The following is a 25752-nucleotide window of genomic DNA, read 5'->3' on the forward strand; positions in this document are numbered from 1 at the left end:
GGGGGGGGGGGGGGGATGAGGTCTATCTGTCCCAGGGAGGAGGCCCTGTACTGGGTTTAGTGTAGAGAGAGCCAGGGTTCAGGGGTAAAGGCTGACATCCATTGCAGGGAAACAGGCCTCATCCTGGGAACAGGCTTCTTAGGATCTGCTGTTTGGAGGCCTGGTTCTGGTCCAGTTCATCCGCATCACTCCATTTCTTTCACTTGGAACTCGGTGAGAACCATTGAGTGTCACATTGCTGTGAGTGAGAGCAGCTTCTTCTTCAATCCAGGCTATCTCTTCTGAGTCCATACGCATATGTAAATATACTGTATTTATATATGCGTATGCTTCTACAAAGATGAATATATTTTCCCTCTTGTGATGTCTTGACAGCATTGTTTGCTCTCCTCCAGGATCGTACTGCCAGGACAAGCGTCTCTCCTCCACGGGTCCATCAGTTGCCCAGATACCAAGACTGGAAGAGAGACGAAGACAAAATAAATTTTCACTTTTAACTGATGTGCTAACTCACTCACATCTTTGCTGATTTACTTCAGTCTGTAGCAATGATCAGCCCATCTGTGATCCACAGGTCTGTTAACCACACTGTTAACCCAAAACTGTAATAACAGTATATAGACATAAGGTAAACTGAAGAGGCTAGGCCAACATTTTAAGCCCCTGAGGTTCTTCTTTGTTGACATAATTGACCCACTCATTACCTGGTCTGATGAATAAATAAGTCCGGTATGAAAGTTTCCAATTGAAGCCTCAGTCCATGGATTTCCATTTCAACTGCTGTGCTTTCTAATCAGCATACAAATCATGACATTCAAAAAACAACAACTAAGCTTTGGCAGCGAGACATTACTGCTATTGTGTGGGTGTGTGTATGTGTGTGGTCAAAAACAGTTTACCCTCCTTGGTTTCTACTTAAATCAGAAGCGCTAGTTAGCTCCTACTGTACCTGTGGATCCAACAGTGAGTTATCAGTCATCAGGCAGGCATTGCGGGCCTCTGCCATCACACAGTTTGACACAGATTAGGGTTAGGGTTAGGGTTTTTAGACTCATTTAAGTGTGACATGCAATGAACCTGTTGGCCTTCAGAAGGAACATTTTACGTGGTGTACCAATTTTTATTATTTAAAGTTTAGGGGTTTGTTTCAACAAATTGGAAAAATGCCTGCTGTTATTTGCAACCAATTTTTTGATCAACCTCATTCGCAGACCAACATAAATGAAGTGAAACTGAGATTGGATTTCATTCACATTAAACATCCCTAACAACCTAGTTTTGTTAACAATTCACTAAGGACATATCTCATGTAAGTATTTGGGTCTACATTAGTGATGTTTGGTGCTAAAGCAACGTGAAAGTTGTTTCCCTGATGTTGAATGTTTAGGTGTAGTATTAAGATTATATGCTCGGAACATGGTATATAGCTTTAACACATCCTGGAGGCTCTTAAATCTCCAATAGCACGGGTTTCTGTTCTGAGCTTGACAATGTCAAATGAACCATACTAACCTGGGCTTGGTAGAGTCCACCTGGGTCTCGGGGGGTGACTCCAACGAAGGAGGTGCGATTGGCAGGGGGTGTCCCAGGGGCCGAGTATGCTGAGGGCATTTACGTTAACAACATCAGTCTCAAACTGTCTCTATAGTTCCATGTCACTTGTAAAGTTTCATGAGGCAGTACTAGAGAATGTGTCCATATCACAAAGGAGCTACAACTGATGATTCACTACGTTGTTAGGGATACTGTAATCCACTCAGTTTCAATTGATTTATTTAAAAGCATTTGATTATTATCTAACGTTGGTGAACTCTACAAATCCAACCAGTGCTGTGTTCACACAGATGACCACATGGAGTCTTTCTACATTTACAATGCCATTCTAACTGACTTTGGCCCAAAATATTGACTATGTTATGTGAACAAAATAAAACTTTTAACGATAGGTAAACTGCTCTCTTGGCTGATTTACTTTCGTTGGATGGCAAGATCTGTGGGACCACAAGTCAACTCTCCACTGACCAAAACTGAATAATCACATATAAATAAGGAAACGAGGGTACAAACATTTTATCTGAGGTTTTACTTGTACTTCTTCCACATCATTAACGAGTTGTGAATGAAAAGAACAGTCCGGTATGAAAGTAATGAAGCTGTATGGTTTCCACAATAGGGTTAACAGCAACAGATCAGAATGTCAAAATCACAAGAACAAGACTGCCCAGAGAACATACTGCAATTGGCGGGTGATGTGTGTATGTTGTTCAAACAGTTTCCACCTCCTGGTTTGCACCAGAAACTCATGAAGCGTAGTTGCAAGCTTCCTGATGTGTAATCCAACAGGAGTCAGCATAGGAGGCATTGGGGCCTCTGACAAGCCACAGTTTGGACAAAATTAGTGGTTAGGGTTGGTTATTTGGATCATTTAAAGGTATGACATGCAATGAAACACTGTTGCCTTCATGAAAGAACATTTTACTGTGTACAATTTTTATATTAACATGTTTATGGGGTTGTTGCAGCACATATGGAAAATCTGTTTAAATTTGGCAACATATTTTTGATCAGACTTCAAATGCTAGACATCACAAAGTGAAGTGAACCTGGATTGGATTTATTCACATAAAATCCTAAGCACCGGTTCAAAATCACAAGGAATTCTCATGTAGATGAGGTACATAGTGATGTTTGGTGCATAAGCCCATGAAGTTGCCCATATGTTGATGTTTATTGAAGAAGGCTGTCATGCCGGACGTGCCTTAAAACATCTGACTAACTCTAGACGTTTGTTGAGTGAAAATGTCCAAAAATAACACCTGGGCTTAGAGACCTGGTCTCGGGGACTCCAACAGGAGGTCGTCTAGCAGGGCGTTATGTGGGCAGCTAGTGAGGCATTTACTAAATATCATGCAAATGTCACATATATATGTATTGTATTAGTACAAATACGTATTTCCATATAAAATGAGCCCCTTAAAGTACAGTTAGAAAATATTTAAATGAAATGTGATAATCACAGTGGGGGTGCTTTATTTTGAAACAACTGCAGTACATATGTGTGCCATTATGTCAACAGGAAGTAGTTTCTCTGATGAAGTGAGATGAACAAAATAACTCAAATCATAATGAGGGGAACATGTCTTTTATCCTTTTTATATTTTTATATAAATTACTATATCAAACTGGATATATTAGTTTGGACCATACTGGCAAGTTAACTCTTTAATCGTTCGGCGTTACTTCATATTTCATTTGTTAATAATACTTCTACTATTAATAAGGTAATACACAAATTGCATATTACTACAACTCTTTTGTTAAATGGGCTGCATTTGTAAAGCGCATTTCTAGATTGGGGTAAAAAAAAAATCTAAAGGTTTTTACCTCAGTCAGCATTCACACACACTTTTATACAGTGGTAGCAGAGTCTTTTTTATAGCTCATCAGATGAGACACACATTCACACTCATTCAAACAGGAGAAAACTACCATATTCTATATTCTAGCCGTACATCATTCGCCATGCCACGCAACACAACTGTCAAGCAGAGTTTGTTTTGACCACTTACTGGGTGATGTGGGGGAGTTTGCTCCCCCATCAGAGGAGGTGGTGGTAGCCTTCGACTCCGCAGGCAGGGTCGGCCTGGGGAGGGAGGATGGGGGAGGAGCCAGGGAGGGTGCTGGTCCAGTCGGTGCCAACATCTGAGAGGTGATGTAGTGACTGGGCACTTTAACCTGGTTGCTGCCATTCAGCTGGAAAAGTAAGAAATACACACTGTCAATTCAATGCATATGTTGCATCACTGACGTACTGCAGAGATGGAATGTGTAAGAAAACATCATCAACAGAACGTGAAAACATTACAGTGTTGACATTATGGCTATACTTGTATATATTGTGTTGCAAAGACGTCTATTGAAGCAAGCATGCTAACCGTTCTAGCCCAGACATGTCCTGTCTTGTAATACAACTTGTCCCTCTAGAGGTGACACTGAGTCACTGCAGTGCCAGTCTGACCTCAGACAAAAGGATGAAGAAGTAGAGCTGCCTCCAGGCGTTGTAGTAGCCAAACGGTGGTACTACAACTTGATTGTAGTAATGTGACCACTGCGCCCAAAAATACCTTTTCACATTGACTTACATTGTGAAAGAGACATGGATAATTGTAGATTTCTTTCAGGTATTTAAAATGAGTTCAATAAAACAGATTTCAGTCGACCTACATGTTTCATTTTCTTTTATAGTTATGTTTTAACTTCTGTCTAAAGCGTAGCATCGGTTATTTTCTTTCTCTGTTAGTCTAACATGCAATAATCTGTCTGCAAAGCATTCCAATTATTTCTGTTGGTTAATGCTAGCTGTTAGCCTGCTAAAGTAGCTCTGACTTTCTGTTCTTTGAGCTGACTTTTTGACTGCTTGTACTCACTGAGCTGGGAGTTTGATTGGCTGGGTCGCAGGCCAATGACACCAGATCCTTGAGGGGGTCCTGGGTCAGGTGAGGAGGATAGCGGATTGCTCCGTGGGGGAAGTAGGAGGAGGGTGGGAAATGTATAGAGGAGGAGGGGTGGGGACTCCGTGACAGACCTGGACAGAAAAAAGAAGGAACAATATGGTAAAAGACATGCTGTTTTGGTGCTGGGAGTAAATTATATATAGATATACAGTATTTTTGTATGCTGATACCGACCACTGTGAACAGCTATGACTGGCCGATGGTGCTGAGTGAAGGAACCCATTCTTGGTGAGTCTTCCTGGGGGGAGGGGCTGTCCAGCTCTGCCTTCTTCACTGGTGGAGATAGACCTAAAACAACAACATGTGTGGACTTACTCTTTAGTTCCTGCACATAAGATTTTCATTGCCAACATATACGCTGTATCTGCTGTGCATATGACAAATAAAACCTTGAAACCTTGAAACCTTGAAACCTTGAAACCTTGAAACATATTCATAATTCATAGCAGTTTATCACAGTCACACTTGAAATGAATCACTTCTTGGACTTTGGCCTTAGACCAGTTCCCATCTCCAATGTTTTAAAAAATGTCACCAGATCACCATGGCGCTATCTTAATGACTATCAAAAGAATGTGCCAAATTGATTTATGAGCTCTATTAAAAGTCTGACCAGTGTGCTGTAACTCCACACGCTGTGATACTGTGTAAGCATTCAGCTGTCTGCTCTCTATGGTCAAATATTGGGAGGTGAGGGACAACAGCCGTAACCACAACCTCCATCTTTGGTCAGTATCAGAGAACGACTCTTTTGTGTAGTTTGGCTGGAATAAGTGTAGTGTGAGCTCCTTAAATGAATACCTCAGATTCTAATGTTTCATTCTGATGTATTTAAGCAATGAGAGGCTGTGGTTTACAGGGACTAACTCAATAACTAATACTGGTATGGTCCTTTGAAGTGAATCTTTGAAGTGAAAGGTCAAGTGCATTTCATTGATATAGCTCAATACAAGTGCACCTGCCGTCCATAGATAATGATTTGAGTAATTAATAATAATTAGCTGTTATAATTACATTCATGTCTCCACGTACAGACACTGGACACTATACGTCTGTTACCTCCTTCCATGTCATCGGTCCAGTTCCTGGAGCTGCTGGCAGGAGAAGAAGGGGAGTGGTAGTATTCCCCCCCAGGACTGTCAGCCTCTTCCTCCATAGAGCCAGACTTATGGCGCTTACTCCTGCAGACCAGAAATGGAAATTAACTTTTTTGCCCACCGGCCACTGTGGCTGGTGGATTCTAAAATGTACCAGCCACTCATCTTTTTTACCATCCACTTTTTATACGTAATACTATATATATGCGTTAATGTTTTCAATATAATAGGGTATATTATTTTGTTCTAATCAGTAGGCCTACCCACTAGTTTTTCATCAGAATTGATTATACAATAAGTAGGTGCTACCAAGGAACCGAGTTGCAAATGTTACACTCTTACTGCATATGATATGATGAACAATACACAAGTATCTGCCATGTTAAGTAATGTTTATTCTGGGAAACATTGTGCCATTAAACTTCCTAGATGTACCTATTTCCTCAGGAAAAGGTTAACACTTTCAGTCACAGACAACACAAGCACAGGCCACTTGCGACCATCACAAATACAAACCATAGGCATAGACAGTGCATCAAACCATCCAGGATGCTTCATAGAAAAGGATGATCTCCAAAACATCAGCGAGAAAACTCTTAGAGAAGTCACCACAGTTCAGCATGTTCAACCCTGAGTCCACACAACAGTACAGAGCAATTCTGTCAACCTGAATGTCCCAGTTCCAAATGTTACATAACTAGTTATTTTCAGGACGTGACATGACATTTAGATGACTCGTGGTCCTTCATGGCTTCCAATTTCAGGTTTTCTTGTCCCCACGATGAAGTTGTTTGACCTGTGAGCGTCCGATGCGTACTGACGACAGGCTGAGCAGTACATGGTCTGGCTCGTTTCCTCGTACACCAGTCTGTCGCGATCTGTTGTTCGCCATCTCTCATTAAAAAAAGCGCGTAGCCTTTTTTTCGGTGGTAGGTTTACTATCCCCCCCTCCTGTACAGTCTTTAAACTAGCAGCTTTCCTGTGATGGCCCAATCAGAAGCACATCATTTGACCGGATCTGACTGTATGGTTGTGGAAAGCGCAGCTGTCATGCGTATGACCCATGTATGATAGGCAAATTCGATCGGATATGACTGAAAAGGGTGCTAATTTCCATCCCTGCTGCAGACACACATACAGGGTGATTTTGATCTGTGTGTGTGTGTGTGTGTGTGTGTGTGTGTGTGTGTGTGTGTGTGTGTGTGTGTGTGTGTGTGTGTGTGTGTGTGTGTGTGTGTGTGTGTGTGTGTGTGTGTGTGTGTGTGTTACCCGCTGGACGAGGTGCTGGCCAGTGATCGTCTGAGGCTGACTGGCTGGTTGACAGACTGGTTCAGATCGTAGGCCAGATGACCCTGGAGCTCCCCCATAGAGAAACTAGGTCCAACTCCTGTGACTACTGGAGCTACACACACACACACACACACACACACACACACACACACACACACACACACACACACACACACACACACACACACACACACACACACACACACACACACACACACACACACACACACACACACACACACACACACACACACTGTTATGACCTACATATTAAACATTGAATATCAGTTCATCTGCTGTCTATTTATATTTCATTTTTCTTCTTCTTTTTGTTTAAGTGTGAAACAAATCAAATGTTCACTATCCAGATAAGAGATATAATTAGACAATAACACAGATTAAGGCTGCACAATTAATATAATTGATTTCGCTATAGAAAAAGGTACCAGTGCAATATCCAAAATATCAGGAAGCTAAATATTGTTTCGTAAATAATACCTATTTGATGATTTGTTGGAGGATGGCACTTACTTCTTGACACCTGGACGAGCTCAGTGACACTGAACACTCCTGATGTCACAAAACTGTCCTGGAACTCTGGACCCTCTGCGAAAACACAGCAGCATTTAGACACGTGTGATGTGTATGAGCAGTAATACCATTTTATCTTAAGTATCTCGCTATGCACAATATATTCTTTGGAACGAATGTGATAATACATTTAGAAAAACCTTATATGACAATCGAACTGCAGAGGTCCTAGCAGGAACCAGTGTATCATAGTTATGGCAAATGTCTGGATTACTTATGGTTCTATCCTCTGATCCTGCACACTGTCAGGAGGGCACGGGGTAATGAATGTCTTCTCACTGTCTTTAATTCTCTTAGGCAGAGATGGAAGAAGAACTGAGATCCTTTACTTAAGCAGAAGTTGAAATACTATCGTCTCCAAATATAATATAATCCATTTCAGAATAATATCTAAAACAGGTATTCTGTTAAAATTTTAGAGACTTCAGAAAATACACGATAGTTCAGCATATTTACATTCTAACACTGGTCTTGTGTAAAACGGAATTGAACCTGTATGCATTTCCACGGAACATAACCTTTAATATAACCAGGTGTACTAATATCCTGTATTCATTTAGAGAATTAACATTACCCATGGTGGTGGTTCGGCTGTCCTCCTGATCAGAACCCACTCCTGTTCGACTGGGACTGCTGCTCTGCTCTGCCTCTGGAGAGAGAGAAAGATTTCACTTATAAAAACACTTTATAAGCTGTTTAGATTAGATTATACTTAATTGATCCCAGATTCGGAAATTGTTTACAATGTTCAAAAACGACAATTTAGCCACTGAGTGCTTATGCAGGGATGTCTGTCCTATACGTTTGGATCTTTAACTGTGGTCCAAATTTGCAAGCAATTCAATGTATTATATTAAAAATAGTGCATTGTGTTGTGATGCTGTCACAGACAAAACTTGAGATTAGCATGTGCATAACCTTTTAAATGCCCCATGAAGACACACATATCCGCACAGCACACACATGCCCTTAATAACCAACAGTGACAATCCAAAATATAATCCTTCCACTCAAATACTTGGCTATCTCCACAGTCTACTGGTGCATTTAGGTGTAGCATGTGCAGGACTTGTAAAGGAGGTCCACAGTGGCACAATGTGCATCGACCTGGGGCCCTCAAAAATCCCTACTGTGCTTCCTTACCAACAGATAGGTGCAGCAGCAGGCAGACTCTGCTGATGGATGCTTATAAACAATGTCCTGCTAATAAGTGTTGTACACACTGTGTGCCAGTAGAGGGCAGGGCATAACAATACATATGGAATAGATCATTGTCATGGTGGACATTTTGACTGTAAGCCTGCAAAAGCATTATTATTGGCTACTTTCAGTAAAAGTGTGGGGGCCATCTCTAAGCGGTTAACCAATCACAACAGTCGGCCAGCTGACCAATCAGAGCAGACTAGGCTCTGGTTTCAGACAGAGGGTGAAAAGAGGTGCTGCAGCACAGGCAGTATGAGAAAAATAAAGAGCTTTTTGAACATTAAAGCATGTAAAGAAGCCCCAATAGAAGCAAAAAATACAAATATAAACCAGAAAATTAACATTATAGGGCCCTTTAAGGTTAAGGCTAGTATATTTACTGTATAGTATATATCAGACAGCAATAATCTGTCTAAAATAAATGTTTAGAAAACGCAAAAGAAGGTAAATTATGAAAGAGATAGAAGTCGTCATTCTAAAAAGAGTTGAAGTATAATGATAAAATATTGTTAAATTACTTTTAGTAAACAGAAAGGTTTTTAGCTTTGATTTAGAAAAACCCAGGGTTTTATGCGGACCTTACATGTTCTGGAAGTTTATTCCAGATCTGCTGAGCATATAAAATGAATGCATGTTTGGTTCTGATCCTGGGAACAATCAGGAGTACCAGATGATCCAACAGCTCTGGGTGGCTCACAACAGAGCATTGTGGTCCCAAACCATTTAGCGCTTTGTATGTTAATAATACAATGTTAAAAGGTCCCCTATTATGCAAAATGCACTTTTTGCTGTCTTTTATACATAAATGTGTCCCCGGTGTGTAAGGAGACACACAAAGTGTCAGAAAATACAACCCTCTCTCTTTTCCTCCTTACCTCTAAAAACGGGGGTACAAACGAGCTGATCCAGATTTGCTTCTGTTCTGACGTCATAACCGAAATGTGGGCTGGCTTTACATATAACTCCTGGCAGCGTCCCGCCCACATCACACGTCCCAACCTATCGTCCCCCATATACAGTCGCGAGCTGAATCCCCTCCGCAGCAGCTCTGTGTCTCTGTGCAGGATGTCTGCAGGAGGGACTTAGAGTTGTTGTATATAGTACATATAATGTCTCTGTTCTAGTGGTAAACACTGAGAAGTGTTTCAGAAATAATGCTGGATGTGGTTTTGAACATAATATGGCGTTTAATCACGGCAGCGTTTAACTGAGTTTCTCCTTTAGAAACTTCTCTCTTCAGAGAGAGAGCTGCATGACGCTCCAAAGGGGCGTGTCCAGCTTCAGCTCAGCTCAAATTTAAAGCAACAGTCACAGAATCATCACTTCAGGAACAGGGCTGAAATAGAGGGGTATGAGGCATGCTACAATGGGATATCTGTTTGGTTTTGAGCAAAACACTTCACTTGACATGTTTTGTATAGATATTGCCCTATAATATATTGTTTAAATATATAACTTTAATAGGAGACCTTCAAAGTCAATTCTTTGAGATACTGGAAGCAAGTGCAGAGCTCTGAGAGCTGGGGGGATGTTTTCTACTTTTGTCTTTTAGTCAGGACTCGGGCATCATCGTTCTGAGTAAGTTGCAGTTGTCTGACTGATGTTTATATAGCGACCTGTAAAGACACATTTGCAGTAGTCAAGTCTACTAAAGGCAAAAGCATTACTTTAAGTATTGTTGAGTATGATTATGTATAGTTATGTTATGATATTTTGGTGATATCCGATGACCTTGTGACTCTTTGTTGAGCCCCATGAGTTCTCCTTTTTGGTAAAATCACTATAAACATGAAAAAGAAATGGCTTGAAATCATTGGAATATCATTTAGTTATCCGTTAGAAGTTTCTGTCACCAATATGCGGAACACTTAGTACTACATAACTGCACGACACTCACATCTGCTAACTCTGCAGACACAATATGTGCAGACTTCCATGAGCCGAGCATGGGAGCACACTGGTTTCCGTCATAAGTAGAGCAAGTGCTCAGGGAATGTGAGTGCACGCTCTTTCAAACCCAGAACCAATCAGCATTCCTTTGGTTCAGAAAGGTCTGGTATCTTCCGACCGCTATTCCGTTCAGTCATATAAGCTGGAGTTGTGTCTGTGCAAGGTTACACTGCAGAGTGACACTCCTTCAGCTCCTGAAGCCACAATATACAAACCAGATGTGAGCGCTGCGTTCTTTCTCTGTTTTTGAACTCGTAGCTGCATTAACCATATTTATACAAGTGGTATCAACCGACCAATGAGAACGAGCAGCAGCTACGAGTATCATTAAAAACATTTGCAGGCCTTGGAGGATTTCTTAGAGCCATTCCATGGCATAAAGAAGCTTCTGAGAAACTCTCTGCGTATGAACTCAGATATGGATAATCGTGGCTCCAAGAGAGTGATTATCATAGAGGGCTAATAAAAAAAACAGATCTCATGACAATAAACATAAAACTGCTGGCTAGAAATCAGTGAAATATGGTTTGGATACTTCTGGTCCCAGATGGATAAATCCTCATTTTATTCTTTCAACAAAAGTGTCTGACGCTCAATCCAGCACTTGGTTCCAGTCAGTACTATCTGTTGAAGTAGATGCTCAGAGCCACTGAATAATCACAAATCTATTTTTCTCCATGAACATTTCATCAGCTTTCTTTTTGTGCTACCTTAAGGAATGCATATATCATGATCTTATTAACCGATTGCTGCTTCTTGAGCACATTCATGCTCCCCAGAGGAGGATTTCTGTTTTTTGGAATAAATGTAATAGCAGCAATAGATGATGATTTCCAATCCGAACAGAAAGTGTAAGGAGTTGGTCTTGTACATCGAAGGAGACGGGACTTTATGATCTGAGTCCACTTCATAGTTAGTTAAACTAAAAGACGAAATGTCAAACTCAATAATTAAGTGTTTGTTTAGTCAAAACACAAAGCATCTGATTAAAAGTTCAACTACACTGAAGCTTCTCCATCCTTGTGGTCAACTTTTCCCTGAAAGCTGTTGAAGGTGTCCTCTTCCTCTTTTGTGTTTGCACTCCTCCTGTTGTGCATCTGCTGCCTCTCCTCTTGTTTGAGTTCTCAACTCCGAGATGTGGAGTTTGGAGTTAATCTTCTTGGTTCAATTATTACAGAACATAATGTTTTATGCTTTCTCTCTGGATTCTTTACTGCTCTTCTCAAATCTCAGTTTCCTAGTGATAGGTCTTCTTCAGGCTGGCTCAGGTGCTATAGGGGGGTTCTCAAGAAGGCCCTAACTGGTGACCAAGAAATTCTTAGACACATGTGAAGACTGACGAGAGCATAAAGACTAGTGTCAGTATCTCATTCCAAATCTACCAACTGTTGATAACACAAAAGAAAAAGTAGTGATGACCTTCTTACAGAGTCTTAATCCCCGGATGTACACTATGGCTATAAGCCTGCCATAGTCCACGTATCTCAGGCAGCACTCTCCTCCTCTTCCACTAGCTTCACTATCTATTCTGCAACCACAGCATCCTGTGCTTAGAGCCGCCCAGGAAGATAGTGATTGGTCTAAAGAAATACAGACAGCTCCAGTGTTTTCACAGCATTTATTTCTGTCTTTCATTAATTTTTCGCCAAGATCTTGTATTGATGACGGGAGATTAGGACCACTGCTCAAAGTCTTCTCCAGCCCATCCCAGAGATTCTCAATCGGGTTCAGGTCTGGACTCTGTGGTGGCCAATCCATGTGTGAAAATGATGTCTCCCTGAACCACTCTTTCACAATTAGAGCCCGATGGATCCTGGCATTGTCGTCTTGGAACATGCCCGTGCCATCAGGGAAGAAGAAATCCATTGATGGAATAACCTGGTCCTTCAGTATATTCAGGTAGTCAGCTGACCTCATTCTTTGGGCACATAACGTTGCTGAACCTAGACCAGACCAACTGCAGCAACCCCAGATCATAGCACTGCCCCCACAGGCTTGTACAGTAGGCACTAGGCATGATGGGTGCATCACTTCAGCCGCCTCTCTTCTTACCCTGATGCGCCCATCACTCTGGAACAGGGTACATCTGGACTCATCAGACCACATGACCTTCTTCCATTGCTCCAGAGTCTAATCTTTGTTCTCCCTAGCAAATTGATGCTGTTTTTTCCCATTAGCCTCACTGACACATGGTTTTCTTACGGCTACGCAGCTGTTTAGTCCCAATCCCTTCATTTCCCTTCGCATTGTGCGTGTGGAAATGCTCTTACTTTCACTATTAAACATAGCCGTGAGTTCTACTGTTGTTTTTCTACCATTTGATTTCACCAAACGTTTAATTGATCACTGATCACGATCATTCAAGGTTTTTTCCGACCACATTCCTTCCTGGAAGATGATGTTTCCCCACTGTCCTTACAGTGTTTAATAATGCGTTGGACAGTTCTTAACCCCATTTTAGTAGTTTCAGCAATCTCCTTAGATGTTTCTCTGCTTGATGCATGCGAATAATTTGACCCTTCTGAAACAGATTAACATCTTTTCCACAGACCACAGGATATGTCTTTGGACATGACTGTTTAACAAATGATAAGCTACTCACTGCATCAGTTAGGGCTAAATAACTTGTTGCCAGCTGAAACATAATCACCCATGCAGTAATTATCCAATGGGAGGCTCTTACCTATTTGCTTAGTTAAATCCAGGTGGTGACTTTTTTGGGCCGGGCAGTGTATTATTGTTTATTATATGTCTAGTGCATTTAAACAGATGTATTGTATTGCCACAAATAACTATTTATATAATTATTTCCTTTTCACTTTGTATTATTGTATAATTGTGAACACTGCCCAGATGCAGCCTAGCAACCCCTCTCAGTTTTTCCAGCCTGTGCTTAATGTGTTTCTAATAAGGGGAGGCTATTTAAGAAAATGTGAGTCTCCTTCACTGTAGAGACATTATTATTGAAGTTTGTTGCCTTAAATCTGTAGTTACAAGTGTACTTTGGTGAAAATCTAGGATGTCGCTCCTGATATAAAGCACAACCTCTTATAAGTGATGAGCAGTGAAAGAGGCGCAGATAAATAAATGAAGTGGGTGAGGAAAATTCTGCAGACAAGAACACAAACTTTTAAATTAACAGGGGCCCAAAAAGCATCCCAGGGGGACTCTCTCTATAAGTCACAAGAAGACAGCCCCTAACACAAACCATAATACAGGAGCCCAGAGACTTTCCCTCAACAAAGACAGGTCATCATTTACTCAACCAGCCAGATGTCTCATCATTTCCTCATGCTCTCATTTGCCACTAAAGACTGCAGGCTGTGGGTGTCATACATCTTTTGACTTTTTTCTTCTGCACAGGAAAGTTATTTTTTGGAACAATGTCGTACAGTGAGTTCCAGGTGGTAGAATGTGTTTGATCTATTTGATCCAACTATTGCTGCATGGTGAAAGCATATTTTACATAAAGCCAACAAGGTAGAGGCTATGATCATATGAGGTTGAAGCACTATCTGTACTTCATAAACTGGTATTATTTTATTACACTATATTGCATGTATCGGTATTATATATGTTCATGTAATGGTCCTATTTTATGACACTATAACCTGCATGCATCTGTATTAAGCATACTGGTGAAAGATTTAAAAGATGCTATGAGTACTGGTCATTTTTCTAAACTATATACTAGAATTATCTTTACTAAATGCCCTGTTACTCTTTAACTATACTTTATTCATAAAGTATCTTGATTACATTTTACTACACTATATACTGCATGTATCTACACTTCTTGTACTGGTACCATTTTACTTCACTTTATACTGCACTACTGACTTAATCTTCTATATAAATTGACATTTATACATTTTATGTTCATTTCTGACTAGTGCTTTAAAGTTAAAGCAAATTCTAAGCCAACACTTCCATACAAACAGAGGGGAATTTATGTTTAGAGGACCTTTTTGGGATCAGAATGGGTCCTCATAAAAACAGATAGAGCACACTCTGGGGAAAGTGTGTGTAGGTCCATACCTCTCTCCTGTACGTAGTAAGCGAGGTAGAGGTCCAGCTCTTTGACGGAGACAGAGATGTGTCTCGGCTGGACGCAAAGGATTGGATTGGAGCACTGGCCTCCCTTCACCAGCCGCTCTCCATCTGTGCTTTCCAACGGGATTCCTTTAAACAGGATGACCATCACCAGGTCCAACCTCCACACCTTTGGAAAGAAAAACAGAAAAGAGCAGGGTGAGTGTAACAGGCAGGAATGTGGGATCACTCTAAACGTGGACTATCCTGCGTCACCTAATAACCATACGATTGACCGTCAAGTTATTATATGTCAAACATAGACAAGTGGATGGTGTCATTTGCAGAGAGATACATGAAGACACTAAAAAATAAAACAAGAGAAACTGATAATGCTGAAGTTGTCTCTTAATATTTTCCGGGGCTGTATATCTGTAATATGGACTTTAGGGACCATGAGGAAAAGCAGACAAACACCTAACCTATCTCCTTAAATGGATTGAACTATGTTAATAACTTCAGACAGTGAAACACTTTAGGAACTATTTAAGCAAGTTTAAAAATGTACCTTTCTTGGAAAAGTTGGAGAACTATGTGGGAATTGTCAAAACAAGATTACATGGTTGACTTTTACTATAAGGGTAGCATGTATTCCATGAACACCTTTTAATAGCCACAGCTGGTTTTGAAATCTGTGTGAGGTGACACATATCCCTTAATAAATACCACTCATGTGTTTGCATGCTATTTGTGCATACAGATGGTTTATGCATTGGCACCAGATGTCTTTCCTTAATAATAAGTCAATGAGATGGTGTGTTACAGACTCAGACAATAACAGTGAAACATTCAAAGAATACTTTAATCTTAAATCATAAATATTTGAGAAGTGCTTCACACATATTGCTCCAATAAGCTCACTGTTTGATGTCATATTAAAAAATAAAGCCCTTATTCTAAAACATCCAACAAATGGAAAATGGTACCTTGATGGCAGAAACATCTTGTGGATAAAACAATTATGAGAATACAGAACACTCATGTAGCCTCTCTTCGGCCCAAAGAAGAAAAAAACAATGCATGGTTGAGTTTCAATTGCATCCACCAACCTTACAGAAGGGAAATACTATTCAGTTTACCTTGTCAGCTTGTCGGAGACAATCTATGCGTCTCATTTTGCCTTTCTGGTCCGGATTGGACAGGACACAGCACGCAGCTTTCTTCCCAGTGATTGACAGGACAAAGTCTTCTCTGCATTCAGGTCTAATGTCCTTTCTGAGCTTGGCCAAAAGACGGCTGGCCCACTTCTGTTTGACCTACGATCGACATTGTAAAAGCAGTCAATAAAAAAAACTCAACAAAAACAAGGTTTTCCGTTTAATTATCACATTTCTACTTTCCAGCCCACCTCTGCCTTCTCCCCGAGCAGTTCGTCTTTCACTGCTCTCTCCTCTTCTTTAGTCATCCTTTTTTCATGTTTTTTGAAGTACTTCCTTTTTCTGGCCTGGAGGTTGAACCATGTGTAGGCAAAGGCACGGACCTGGGGCAGCAGAGCCTCAATGAATGGATGGAACTCATCCTACGTGACAGATGAAGATAAATACACAAACAATGATCAGAACCGCACATGTAGCAGGAGTGCAGCCTTCTCCAGGTCAACTTAGTTTTGACGATGTCATGACCAATTGTCATAGAACTGTAATGAAAAGTGAAAAGATTGAAGTTGAAGTCAAATCATGACAACTTAACATCCCGATTCTGAAGACAATTATAAGCTTAACAAAATGCTAGTGGACCTTATTCAATGTTAATGTAAATGTCTGCTGATGATCCAGAAAAGTGTAGAAAATGGGTCATACTGTAGTGAGCGCTGCTGGGGTTTACTATTTTGAACACAACCTGCTCCACCTGCTGAGTGTAGTGACAGTATAGTGGCGGAAGGGGACACACAATCCAAAACAATAAGCTAACGCAGATCCAATATCAACAGTGGGATTTTAATTAACAAGACACTTTCACTTTCTTCAACTTACTCTAAAAATAACACAACTTAATCAATAATTCAGCAGCATATTTGCAGCATTATTCCATGAGTAACTAGACTCCCTCCTATGTAAAATCCTTATCATCCAGACTCAGAAGTCACATGACTTATTACTTCGGCTTACCTACGCCGTACTATTACTGACTCCATCCCCACCTATTCACAAACTGGCAACCCCAGACAGACGGACGGACGGACGGACGGACGGACGGACGGACGGACGGACGGACGGACGGACGGACGGACGGACGGACGGACGGACGGACGGACGGACGGACAGACAGACAGACAGACAGGTAGGTAGGTCCCCAGAAACTGCTCTATCTCTAACCTCCCTGTAACCCAGCTTCACATCTCTGATTAACTTTTCATATCCTACTCTATCCCCTTCTCCCAAACGGACAACCATATCTCTTCTAATACTGTACCTGTTTGCCCTATGCCCCCCAACACTGCCACAGACATTGTCCTCTCCATTCTGTCCTACATCACCTCACGGAAGGTTTGACAGTTCCCTCCAGCTCCGTGGTTGACTGTGCCTGCTGACAAGGCGTCTGATGACCTCATTTACCTTTCAATCTCTTCTCTTCCACTTGTTCTATCTCTGCGACAAAAAGACTTTCTTTCAATCACAGTTCAATCCTTTTTCAAGCCATTTTCAACGGATTTGAAAAAAGATCCAGTAGATGACCTCACTCCCAAAGAAACACAGGTTAACTCCTTCTGAAATACTACAGACCTGTCCCTCTTCTTCCATTTCTTCACAAAATACTTGATTGCATTGTCATTAATCAACTATCTTTTCACCTTCATTAGAAAAAACATTTTTGATCCACAGTCTGTTTTCAAGGCAGGCCACTGAACAGAGACTGCCCTCCTCCCCTCTGTTGTTATACTCCTGGATCTCTCTGCTGTGTTTACCACAGTGAACCACCAGATCCTCCTTCATACACTCCAAGCACTGGAAGTCTCAGGCACTTTCCCTGCTCACATCCTACTTCAGAGAACCACACCTAAAGGGTAACTTTGAAAATGTCAGAACACTGGGGTCCCTCAGGGCATTATCCTGGGTCCCCTTTACTTTTGTCTACACCAATTCACTAAGCTATGTCATTCACTCTCATGGCTTATCCCATCACAGTGATGCAGATAAAAATCAATTGATTATGTAATTTTCCCGGTCAGAACCCCAGGGGGCTGCTTTAATCTGGCTGACATATCGCATTGGATGTCTGTTTTTGAACTCGACTTCTTGAATAAAACCCAACTGATTTTCCGACCAGGGAAAGGTTTTCACATCAAAAACCCTTACTATCAACATTGGCACCTCGGTGATTTCCCCGACTCAGACTGTAAGGAATCTGGGTGTGACATTGGACTGTTTTCACTGCCAACATCCCAGCAACAACCCGCTCCTACAGATACACTTACTCTTGCTTTCTTGGGTCCAAAATGGTGGACTGAGCTTTTCAGTGGTATCAGGACAGCAAAAAGTCTACATATATTTTGTTGCAGACTGAGATCCCACCGACTGCAAATGAATAAGTAAAGAAAACCTTCCTATTTGTGTATGTAGCACTTTGTCGTTGATGGAAAGATAATGCCCAAGCACTTAAAATGATTTGGTATATTTTGAGCTAATGTACTCACAGGATTCTTGTTGTTTTGAATTAGTACCCTCATGGTTGATTGAAATGAAATTATAAAACGTTCCGTCTCATTGTGTCGTATACACTGGAGTAATCAAAACAACAGCAAACATGCCCCATGACCAGCGAGGGTTAAATCACTAGAAATGAAACCATAACTATATCTAACATTGCAGGACTGTGTACTGCTTTGAATAATAATTTCACTCTGACTGATTTGTTTCCTCCCAAGTCTAACCATAAGCATAGCTCATAGATTAGTTTGGCTTCAACACAGAAACAGCATCATCAAACTGCATATGTGAAAAAAACATTCACGAGGGAACACATGTACTCAACTATGCACATGACTGTAGTTTGGACTGAAATAATCAGTTAGTATGTTCTTTTGTATTCTGCTTGGTTGCCTTGCTGTTTTTGGACTCAAATATTTGGTTAACTTTATCATTAAATTGAAACTTTTCCAACTGTCTCCTCCTCCTGTCTATTTATCTGCGCTTAGGTCTAAACCTGCTATTCTTATTTGATGAAAAGAAAGTTTGGACATACTGTGTGCAGAAGAATTCTTTATACAAGGTGAAATACACCTAAATTGACAACATGTATTGTAAAAATTCACATTTATAGCTGTGTTACATAGTCAGTTAAGGAATGTGTAAATACTGCCATATACTGTACAATTCAATTCACGTCATGGTTTGAGTCCTTATTGTGTAGCATATAAGCTTAGTATAATTGAATCTCAATTTTCTGTAGTGTTTGTAAATAGGAAGTAATACATTTTAAGAAGACTAACCCTGTATTGTGAAACTGGAAAATCTGGAGGTGGTTGCAGAGGGGAGGAGGAGGAAGCTATCCGGCAGATCCCCTCCCTCTGCAAAGCACATTCAGCCACAGGCTCATCTCCTCTTCACACATTAAGGCTCCTTGGCCCCCATGTACATTACTTTAACAACCTTAACTGTATGTACCTTCTCTGGACTTTCACACTTTCACATTGCTTATTCATAATTATCTTAATTCATTCATGTGTATCTATGTGAACTCACCTACCTTTACATAAAACTATGATTGTTATCATTTATTATTTATATACTGTTGTCCTTGTGTGAACTCGAATCCACACTTTTCCTGAAAGAAATCTTCAAAATGACACTCGTACAATTCAAGTGTAAACCCTTTTAAATGCAATTTAAGTCAGTACCTAGAGGTGTAGAGTGTTGCAACAGTTGTGCTGCTCAACTTTGCCCAAAATAAATATTAACCATAGGAAAGGCACAGTAAATACTAATAGCAATAGCAGCAGTAGTGGTAGCTAAGGTAATAAAAGTAATACTGACTCGTGGGACATTTTGAAATAGCAATCAGTAGTAAAACTAACACAAGAAAAGGCTGTGTTATATTAAATATAATAGGACGAGTGCCAGCTGCTATGTTATTTGTGTCAGTTACTGGCATGATAGCCGTCAGATTTTTTGAATATGAAATAAAAATCTATAAAGAAGTATTGGTACAAACAACAACAATCCAACCCCATTTGAAAGCTAGCTGTCACACAGCACTCTCTACAGTATTAAAATAATAAAACCGATTTCCTGCTCTCCTAAATCTACTGTTTGGAAAAGCATGTAGCACAATTACGTGTGTGTGTGTGTGTGTGTGTGTGTGTGTGTGTGTGTGTGTGTGTGTGTGTGTGTGTGTGTGTGTGTGTGTGAGAGAGTATAAGGTGATAGGACTGGGTCCAGAGCATAAAGAAGTCTGTTCCAAACAGTTTGATATGTCACTACATAACATTCCAAACAGAGGTGATAAGGTAGGCGACTCTTAGTGTCACCAAAACATAGCAAACAACATTCACACAAGACAAAAAACCCACAGTGACTGACACAGTGTAGAGCAGCTAATACACCAGCAGGCCTGCTGCACTTCTTCATATATCACTGTCTGCCCTGTCCTGCACGCTGACTGCAGCTAAGCTTTGTTGAAAACGATAACTGTCATGAAATAGTTTTTCCTCATACACTCTGCATTATCAAATCAACACAGCGTCATAGTTTTAATCAAATAATTTATGGCGGCACAGTTTTACCTGAGACAGCGAGAGAGGAGAAAACATCATGTTGATGAGCAGATCAGAGCACAAACATCCTGAGGCTCGCCATTTCTGTGTGCCGCGGCAGAGGCAGCAGCAGCGGGCAGCAGCAGCAGGCTACCCCCGGCTCTGCGCTTCCTGCCCTCCTCCCCTGGCTCTTCTCTCTCCCCACATATGAGCTGGCTCTGTTCGCCTCGGATGACTCTGCCGCGTTAACTCCAGAAATGATGACACGCCAGAAAAGTTGAGGCTCCGGAAAAAGGCTCCGCAGGGAGAAACACACCGAGAGAAAGTTCTGAATTATAATCACTGAGCGGAGAGCACAGCCGGAGGAGCACCGGAGCACGGGGACGGTGTCATTTCGAGAGGGAGGGAGATGAGGGGGCGAAGAATAAAAGAAAGAAGTGAAATGACGTTATGAATTCAGCCCATCCCAAAAGACGGGCTTAAAGCCGCAGCAGCTGCAACACAGCACTATGTGAGGACCCGGTGTACATGCACTACACATACACTGTACACACTGTACACACTGTACACACTGTACACACTGTACACACTGTACAGTTTATCTGAGGTCCCACTCTACATGCACTACAGACATAGCCTACTGTACAAACTTCCCAGTACACACAGTGTGTCTGACGACCCACTCTACATGCACTACAGCCACACAGAGGAAACTGATACACGCACAGTTTACATGAGGACAAGCTTCACAGTTACAGTCAGTGTAATCACACACAATGGCACACACTGACGCACACACTACACAGTTAACATGAGGATCCGCTCTGAACTACAGTTAGTGATGGAAGAAGGTCTTTAACATAAGTAAAAGTACCTATACCAAATGTTAGAATACTCTGTAATAAGATAAATTCCTGCATACAAAATCTTACAGTACATGAGTAAAAGTATTAGCTTCAAAATACACTTAAAGTACAAAAAGTAAAAGTTGTTGTGCAAAATGATCCATTATACATATTGAATTATTGCGATTACACTTTAATGTTTTCACCACAGCTGGTACAGGTGGTTATTTTCATTATTTTATATATTGCTGCTAAATATTTAAACCTATATTTATAAGAAAATGGTTATTTATTTGTTGCTTATATCTTGTCTTATCTCATCATCTGTATTTCTAAAGTTACTATAGTAACTAAATCCTTTAGATAAATGTAAAGGGTTAAAGTGAAATATTGATGAGTTAAAGCATCAATTGGAAATACTCAGGTTAATAAAAGTACAGCAAAATTGCACTTGGTAGTACTTGAGAAAATGTACTTTGTCACAGTCCCACAGGGGACTCTGATAGCCCCAAGGTTAAGACAACCAGAATCTCTCAGATCATGTTTAAATGTTTTCGTCTGAAAAACATCATACAGTGGAGGGTCATGGTGCTTCTTAAACCTAGTGCTGGAATGTCATTACATTCACATAAGTACAGTCAAGATCATTTTAGATACTTTATCAGAATAAGAATTTCCCAGGGAGTAATTGTGTCTTTACTTCAGTTGGGGTCATTCATTTCTGCTACGTTAAACTTCTACTCCACTATGTTTCAGAGTGATGTATTTCTACTGCCCTACAATATTTTGCTAGTGGTAGTTGTACTTATCACAAATTAAGATTTGCATCTAAAAAATATGCCTCTAATGTGACTCATTGTATAAATAAACTAAACATGAAAGCATACATAATTATAATATAATTGTGTAATACTTATAAGATGCATGTTTCTGCTCTCAATACTTTTGACGAAAAAACCTCTTGATAAGAAAACTTTTGTACCTTTTACAATTTGTATTCCCAAACCGAGACTATCACTTGCAAATAAGTATTTCTGTTATTAAAGTTCATCGAAAGCTCTGGATATGTTCTCCTTCATTTTTGTAGAACTGCACACAGGTACCATAACAGGTTCATAAGGAAATGAAACAAATGCTCTTCATTTAGCAAATTATGAGGAAATTCAGCTGACATGTCTGTAAAGTACAGAGTACATAAGAGACAGAATAAATAACAGGCTCTTTAGTTGATTAACTGAATACTGAGCTCAATATCCAGAATCAACCACATTCTCTGTTTATTTAAATTATTGGTTTATTATTAGTAATGCATGTCATGTGGAGAGCTAATTTAACTAATTACAGACCCTGTCATTTACCATAGGATATAATCCCAGTCTTTATTGTTATGATACAAGTAATATGCAGTTTTACAAAACAAATAGAGCTGCTGTCACTGACTATACTTCTATGTTTAAAAAACATATCATAGTGTCAGTCTAGAGCTCTTCTCATTACTCTTATTGTCATAATTTATAGCTGCTGTTGTTGCTGATGAAACGAGTAATGTATGCTCCTTCAACTGGGGCAGCATTAAAGCATTCTCATATCATTCAGCCTGTTGGGCAACTCAGACTGTTCAAGAGAATTTCTACACAGCAGTTAATCAAAAAACCTAAAGTCTATGCTCAAATGGAATCTGTGTCAGGTATCCTGTGTTAGGAGATAGGTTGCTTTCTTCTCAACAGTGGCCTCTGAGCTGTTGTCAAGTGGCTTTCATCCCAAGTAAACTCAAGTGTTTACAACAGGAGATGCAGCTCTGTGCTCACCCCAGCAGCTCTCGGTCCCAGCTGTTTCCCGGGACAGGAGGCCCTCTGCCGGCCTGTCATTCTAACTCAGCCCGCTGGCTCTAACTGCGGCCATTTTCTGCTGACTAACACACACACACACACACACACACACACACACACACACACACACACACACACACACACACACACACACACACACACACACACACACACACAAACCCACACACACCAGAGGCTCGAGCTGAACTTCAACTTGGCCTTCCGCTGTCCCTGTGGGACGGACGGCCCAGAGTCAGCCGGCAAGCCTTCTAAAAAGACCCAAACTCATCAACTTTAACCCGGCATCTGCAGGCTCTGATACACGCACCGACTCAGCTTGTCCGGTGACTAACGCACCGCAAGGGGACGGAGACCACATTTACCAGTGTAACGCCAATATGCCCCGCTCTCCCGCACGGAGGCGACGTTACTCCAAACTTCATTCAAAACTGTGATAAGTTTAAACTTAACTTGTTAATTGTCAGCTATACTTGTGGTATGGCGTGTGGCATACAGTCCCCTAATATGTAATGATCTACTGACAAATTCGGCCTATGTACAATGTTTCAAAAATCCCTTGTGTTGACAAAATATAAGTTTTATAATGGTTTCACACACCTGCTTCCGCCCCGCACAGTGCGTTGGACTGAATAGAAAGAACTGGCGAAACCGACTGTAAAAGTTCAGATTTAGTTACATTAAGGTGTTTTTTGCTTCTCCTGTGTGTGCCGAATATAAGACTGGATCCTGACTATTCAACTTGTCTAGAAGTTGTGTTGTGCCAGGTGTTTATATTAGCTGGCGTGCAAGATATGTTTTATTTGACAGATTTCTGCCCTGAATTCAGCAACAAACGAGATGTAGTGGATTTTAATCCTGATGCTGCAAGAAACTAAAGCCAGAGAACTACGCAAAGAGGCTTGCTGACACTGAGACAGCTTTCTGCTCCACTTTCAGCTGCGTAGCTAATGCTCCTCTCAACTCCTCGCATTGCGTCTTTTTGGAGAATACGAAACAGCACGCCAATAGGAAGGGGCTCTCTACTACATTATTGTACCGGAACAGGTTTTTGTCCTACCATTTCGAAGCTGAGCTGCCACCGGGGGAAGTTAAAGCTGATCTCAACGCCTGCCCATCTCCCGCTGTTGGTCGTTATCATTCCATATTAATTTATATCATCATGCGCGTGCCAGACAGAGTATATCCGCGGTGCTCGAGCCCAGGAACGTCCCGCGTCAAGCTCCGGGCTGCACGGCAGTAATCCCCCCGCCCGGTAGGCTGCGGCAGAATAGACTATTGCTACAATCACCTTCTACCTCCTCTCTTCTCTCCTCTCTGTCTCAGTAACCCTGCTCTCCTCACTCTTTCTATTTCACTCCCTTTTTATCCACACGCTTCCTTCCTCACTTAGCCTACTTCGTCCTCCTAACTGCCTTTCCCTTATTTCCCTCATACCTGAACTTTCTGTCTCTATTTTATATTGGATCATGTTCTAAGCAAAACCTTCCCCATTTAACTGGAAGTTCTACAAACAAGAGGCCTTGATCAACCCTTTTACTACCTTTGGAGTCAATTTGACTGTGGTTTGACAGTAAAGTAACTAAGTACATTTACTCAAGTTCTGTACTTAAGTACAATTTTGAGATACTTTAACTCTAATTGAGTATTTACATTTTTTTGCTACTTTGTACGTCTTCTCCTCTACATTTTAGAGGTAACTCGTGTACTTCTTCTACACTACATTTATTTAATACCTTTAGTTAGTTCGAAGATTTGTATAAATTATGTGAAATAAGATTTTAGTTTTACCTGGAGTAAAGTCACAAGCTACCCTGCAGTATACAAAGTCATCAAAACTAGCTGCACCTTTACCATATTTGATAACACTTTCATGCATCAATAATTATAATCAAAACATATAATATATATGATTCTGAAATGGACCAATCTGCATAAAGATTACTTTTACTTTTGGTACTTTAAATATATGTTGATGCCAATACTTTTCTATTTTTCATTGAGTAACATTTTGAATGCAGGACTTTTACTGTAACAGTATTCTTACATTCTGGTACATCTACTTTTACTCAAGTACAAGATCTGAGTACTTCTTCCACTAATGTAATTGGACCTCATTCAATGTCTTAAAATAAGGACTTGACACATTCAGAAGTTTCATATTTTCTGAATTAAATATAATAGTAGGGTCAACATATACATTATAACATATAACAACATATAAAATAACCATGATGATTTGTTTTTTAAAGTCAATAGGGGAGAAACAAACATATAAACGTTTCTTTTAAATAGGAGGTAATTAAGATAGTCAACCAATAGACATGAAGTGCTCACCTTACTCATTAAATTGGGTTAAAGTAGAAGATTAAAAAGGATTTCTGAAGGTTTACACTGCTACACAAAGGGTAATGGACATAAATACATTTGAGGATAATAGTTCATTTAAGATGTCACATTATGAGCAATGTTCTGCTGTTCAACTCTCACAATAAATTTCCAATATGCATTTGCCTCTGCTAAATATTAAGCCCCCTTCATACCATTCTTAAATAATTAAATACATCTATTAAAACGCCATTTATGACTCCCTTGTTGAAACTGTATTGCATGATTTCAGTTTGTATGTCC

At 40.5% G+C, this 25752-nt stretch overlaps 1 protein-coding gene across 7 annotated transcripts; it reads right to left on the minus strand.

Annotated features, from left to right (window-relative positions):
• nfic (nuclear factor I/C) lies at positions 1-24407 on the minus strand. 7 transcript variants are annotated; one of them, XM_063890962.1, is made up of 13 exons: positions 24182-24406; positions 16086-16256; positions 15817-15993; positions 14684-14867; positions 8067-8141; positions 7433-7507; positions 6881-7013; positions 5529-5695; positions 4689-4802; positions 4428-4585; positions 3570-3753; positions 1513-1601; positions 1-457 (listed from the first exon to the last, which is right to left on the minus strand). In XM_063890962.1, the coding sequence occupies exons 1-13, from the start codon at positions 24260-24262 to the stop codon at positions 437-439; spliced, it is 1629 nt and encodes a 542-aa protein (XP_063747032.1). In that variant the 5' UTR covers positions 24263-24406; the 3' UTR covers positions 1-436. The 7 variants fall into 7 exon arrangements, with proteins under 7 accessions (XP_063747032.1, XP_063747035.1, XP_063747037.1 ...); XM_063890965.1 differs by having other exon boundaries at positions 5574-5695; positions 24182-24405; XM_063890967.1 differs by lacking the exon at positions 24182-24406 and adding an exon at positions 20460-20771 and having other exon boundaries at positions 5574-5695.
• Positions 24408-25752: the final 1345 nt, after the last annotated feature.

Source organism: Eleginops maclovinus, chromosome 9 (assembly GCF_036324505.1).
Source record: "Eleginops maclovinus isolate JMC-PN-2008 ecotype Puerto Natales chromosome 9, JC_Emac_rtc_rv5, whole genome shotgun sequence".
NCBI lineage: Eukaryota > Metazoa > Chordata > Actinopteri > Perciformes > Eleginopidae > Eleginops > Eleginops maclovinus.

Bases quoted from the DNA above. Each gene is read 5' to 3' on its own strand.
- nfic (XM_063890960.1), bottom strand. From the start codon at position 24,262: ATGATAACGACCAACAGCGGGAGATGGGCAGGCGTTGAGATCAGCTTT. The intron at 14,868-15,816 runs GTAAACTGAATA...TTCTTTCCAAAG, and splicing joins GTCTCCGACAAGCTGACAAG to GTGTGGAGGTTGGACCTGGT. The intron at 4,586-4,688 runs GTCGGTATCAGC...TTTTCTGTCCAG, and splicing joins AGTCATAGCTGTTCACAGTG to GTCTGTCACGGAGTCCCCAC.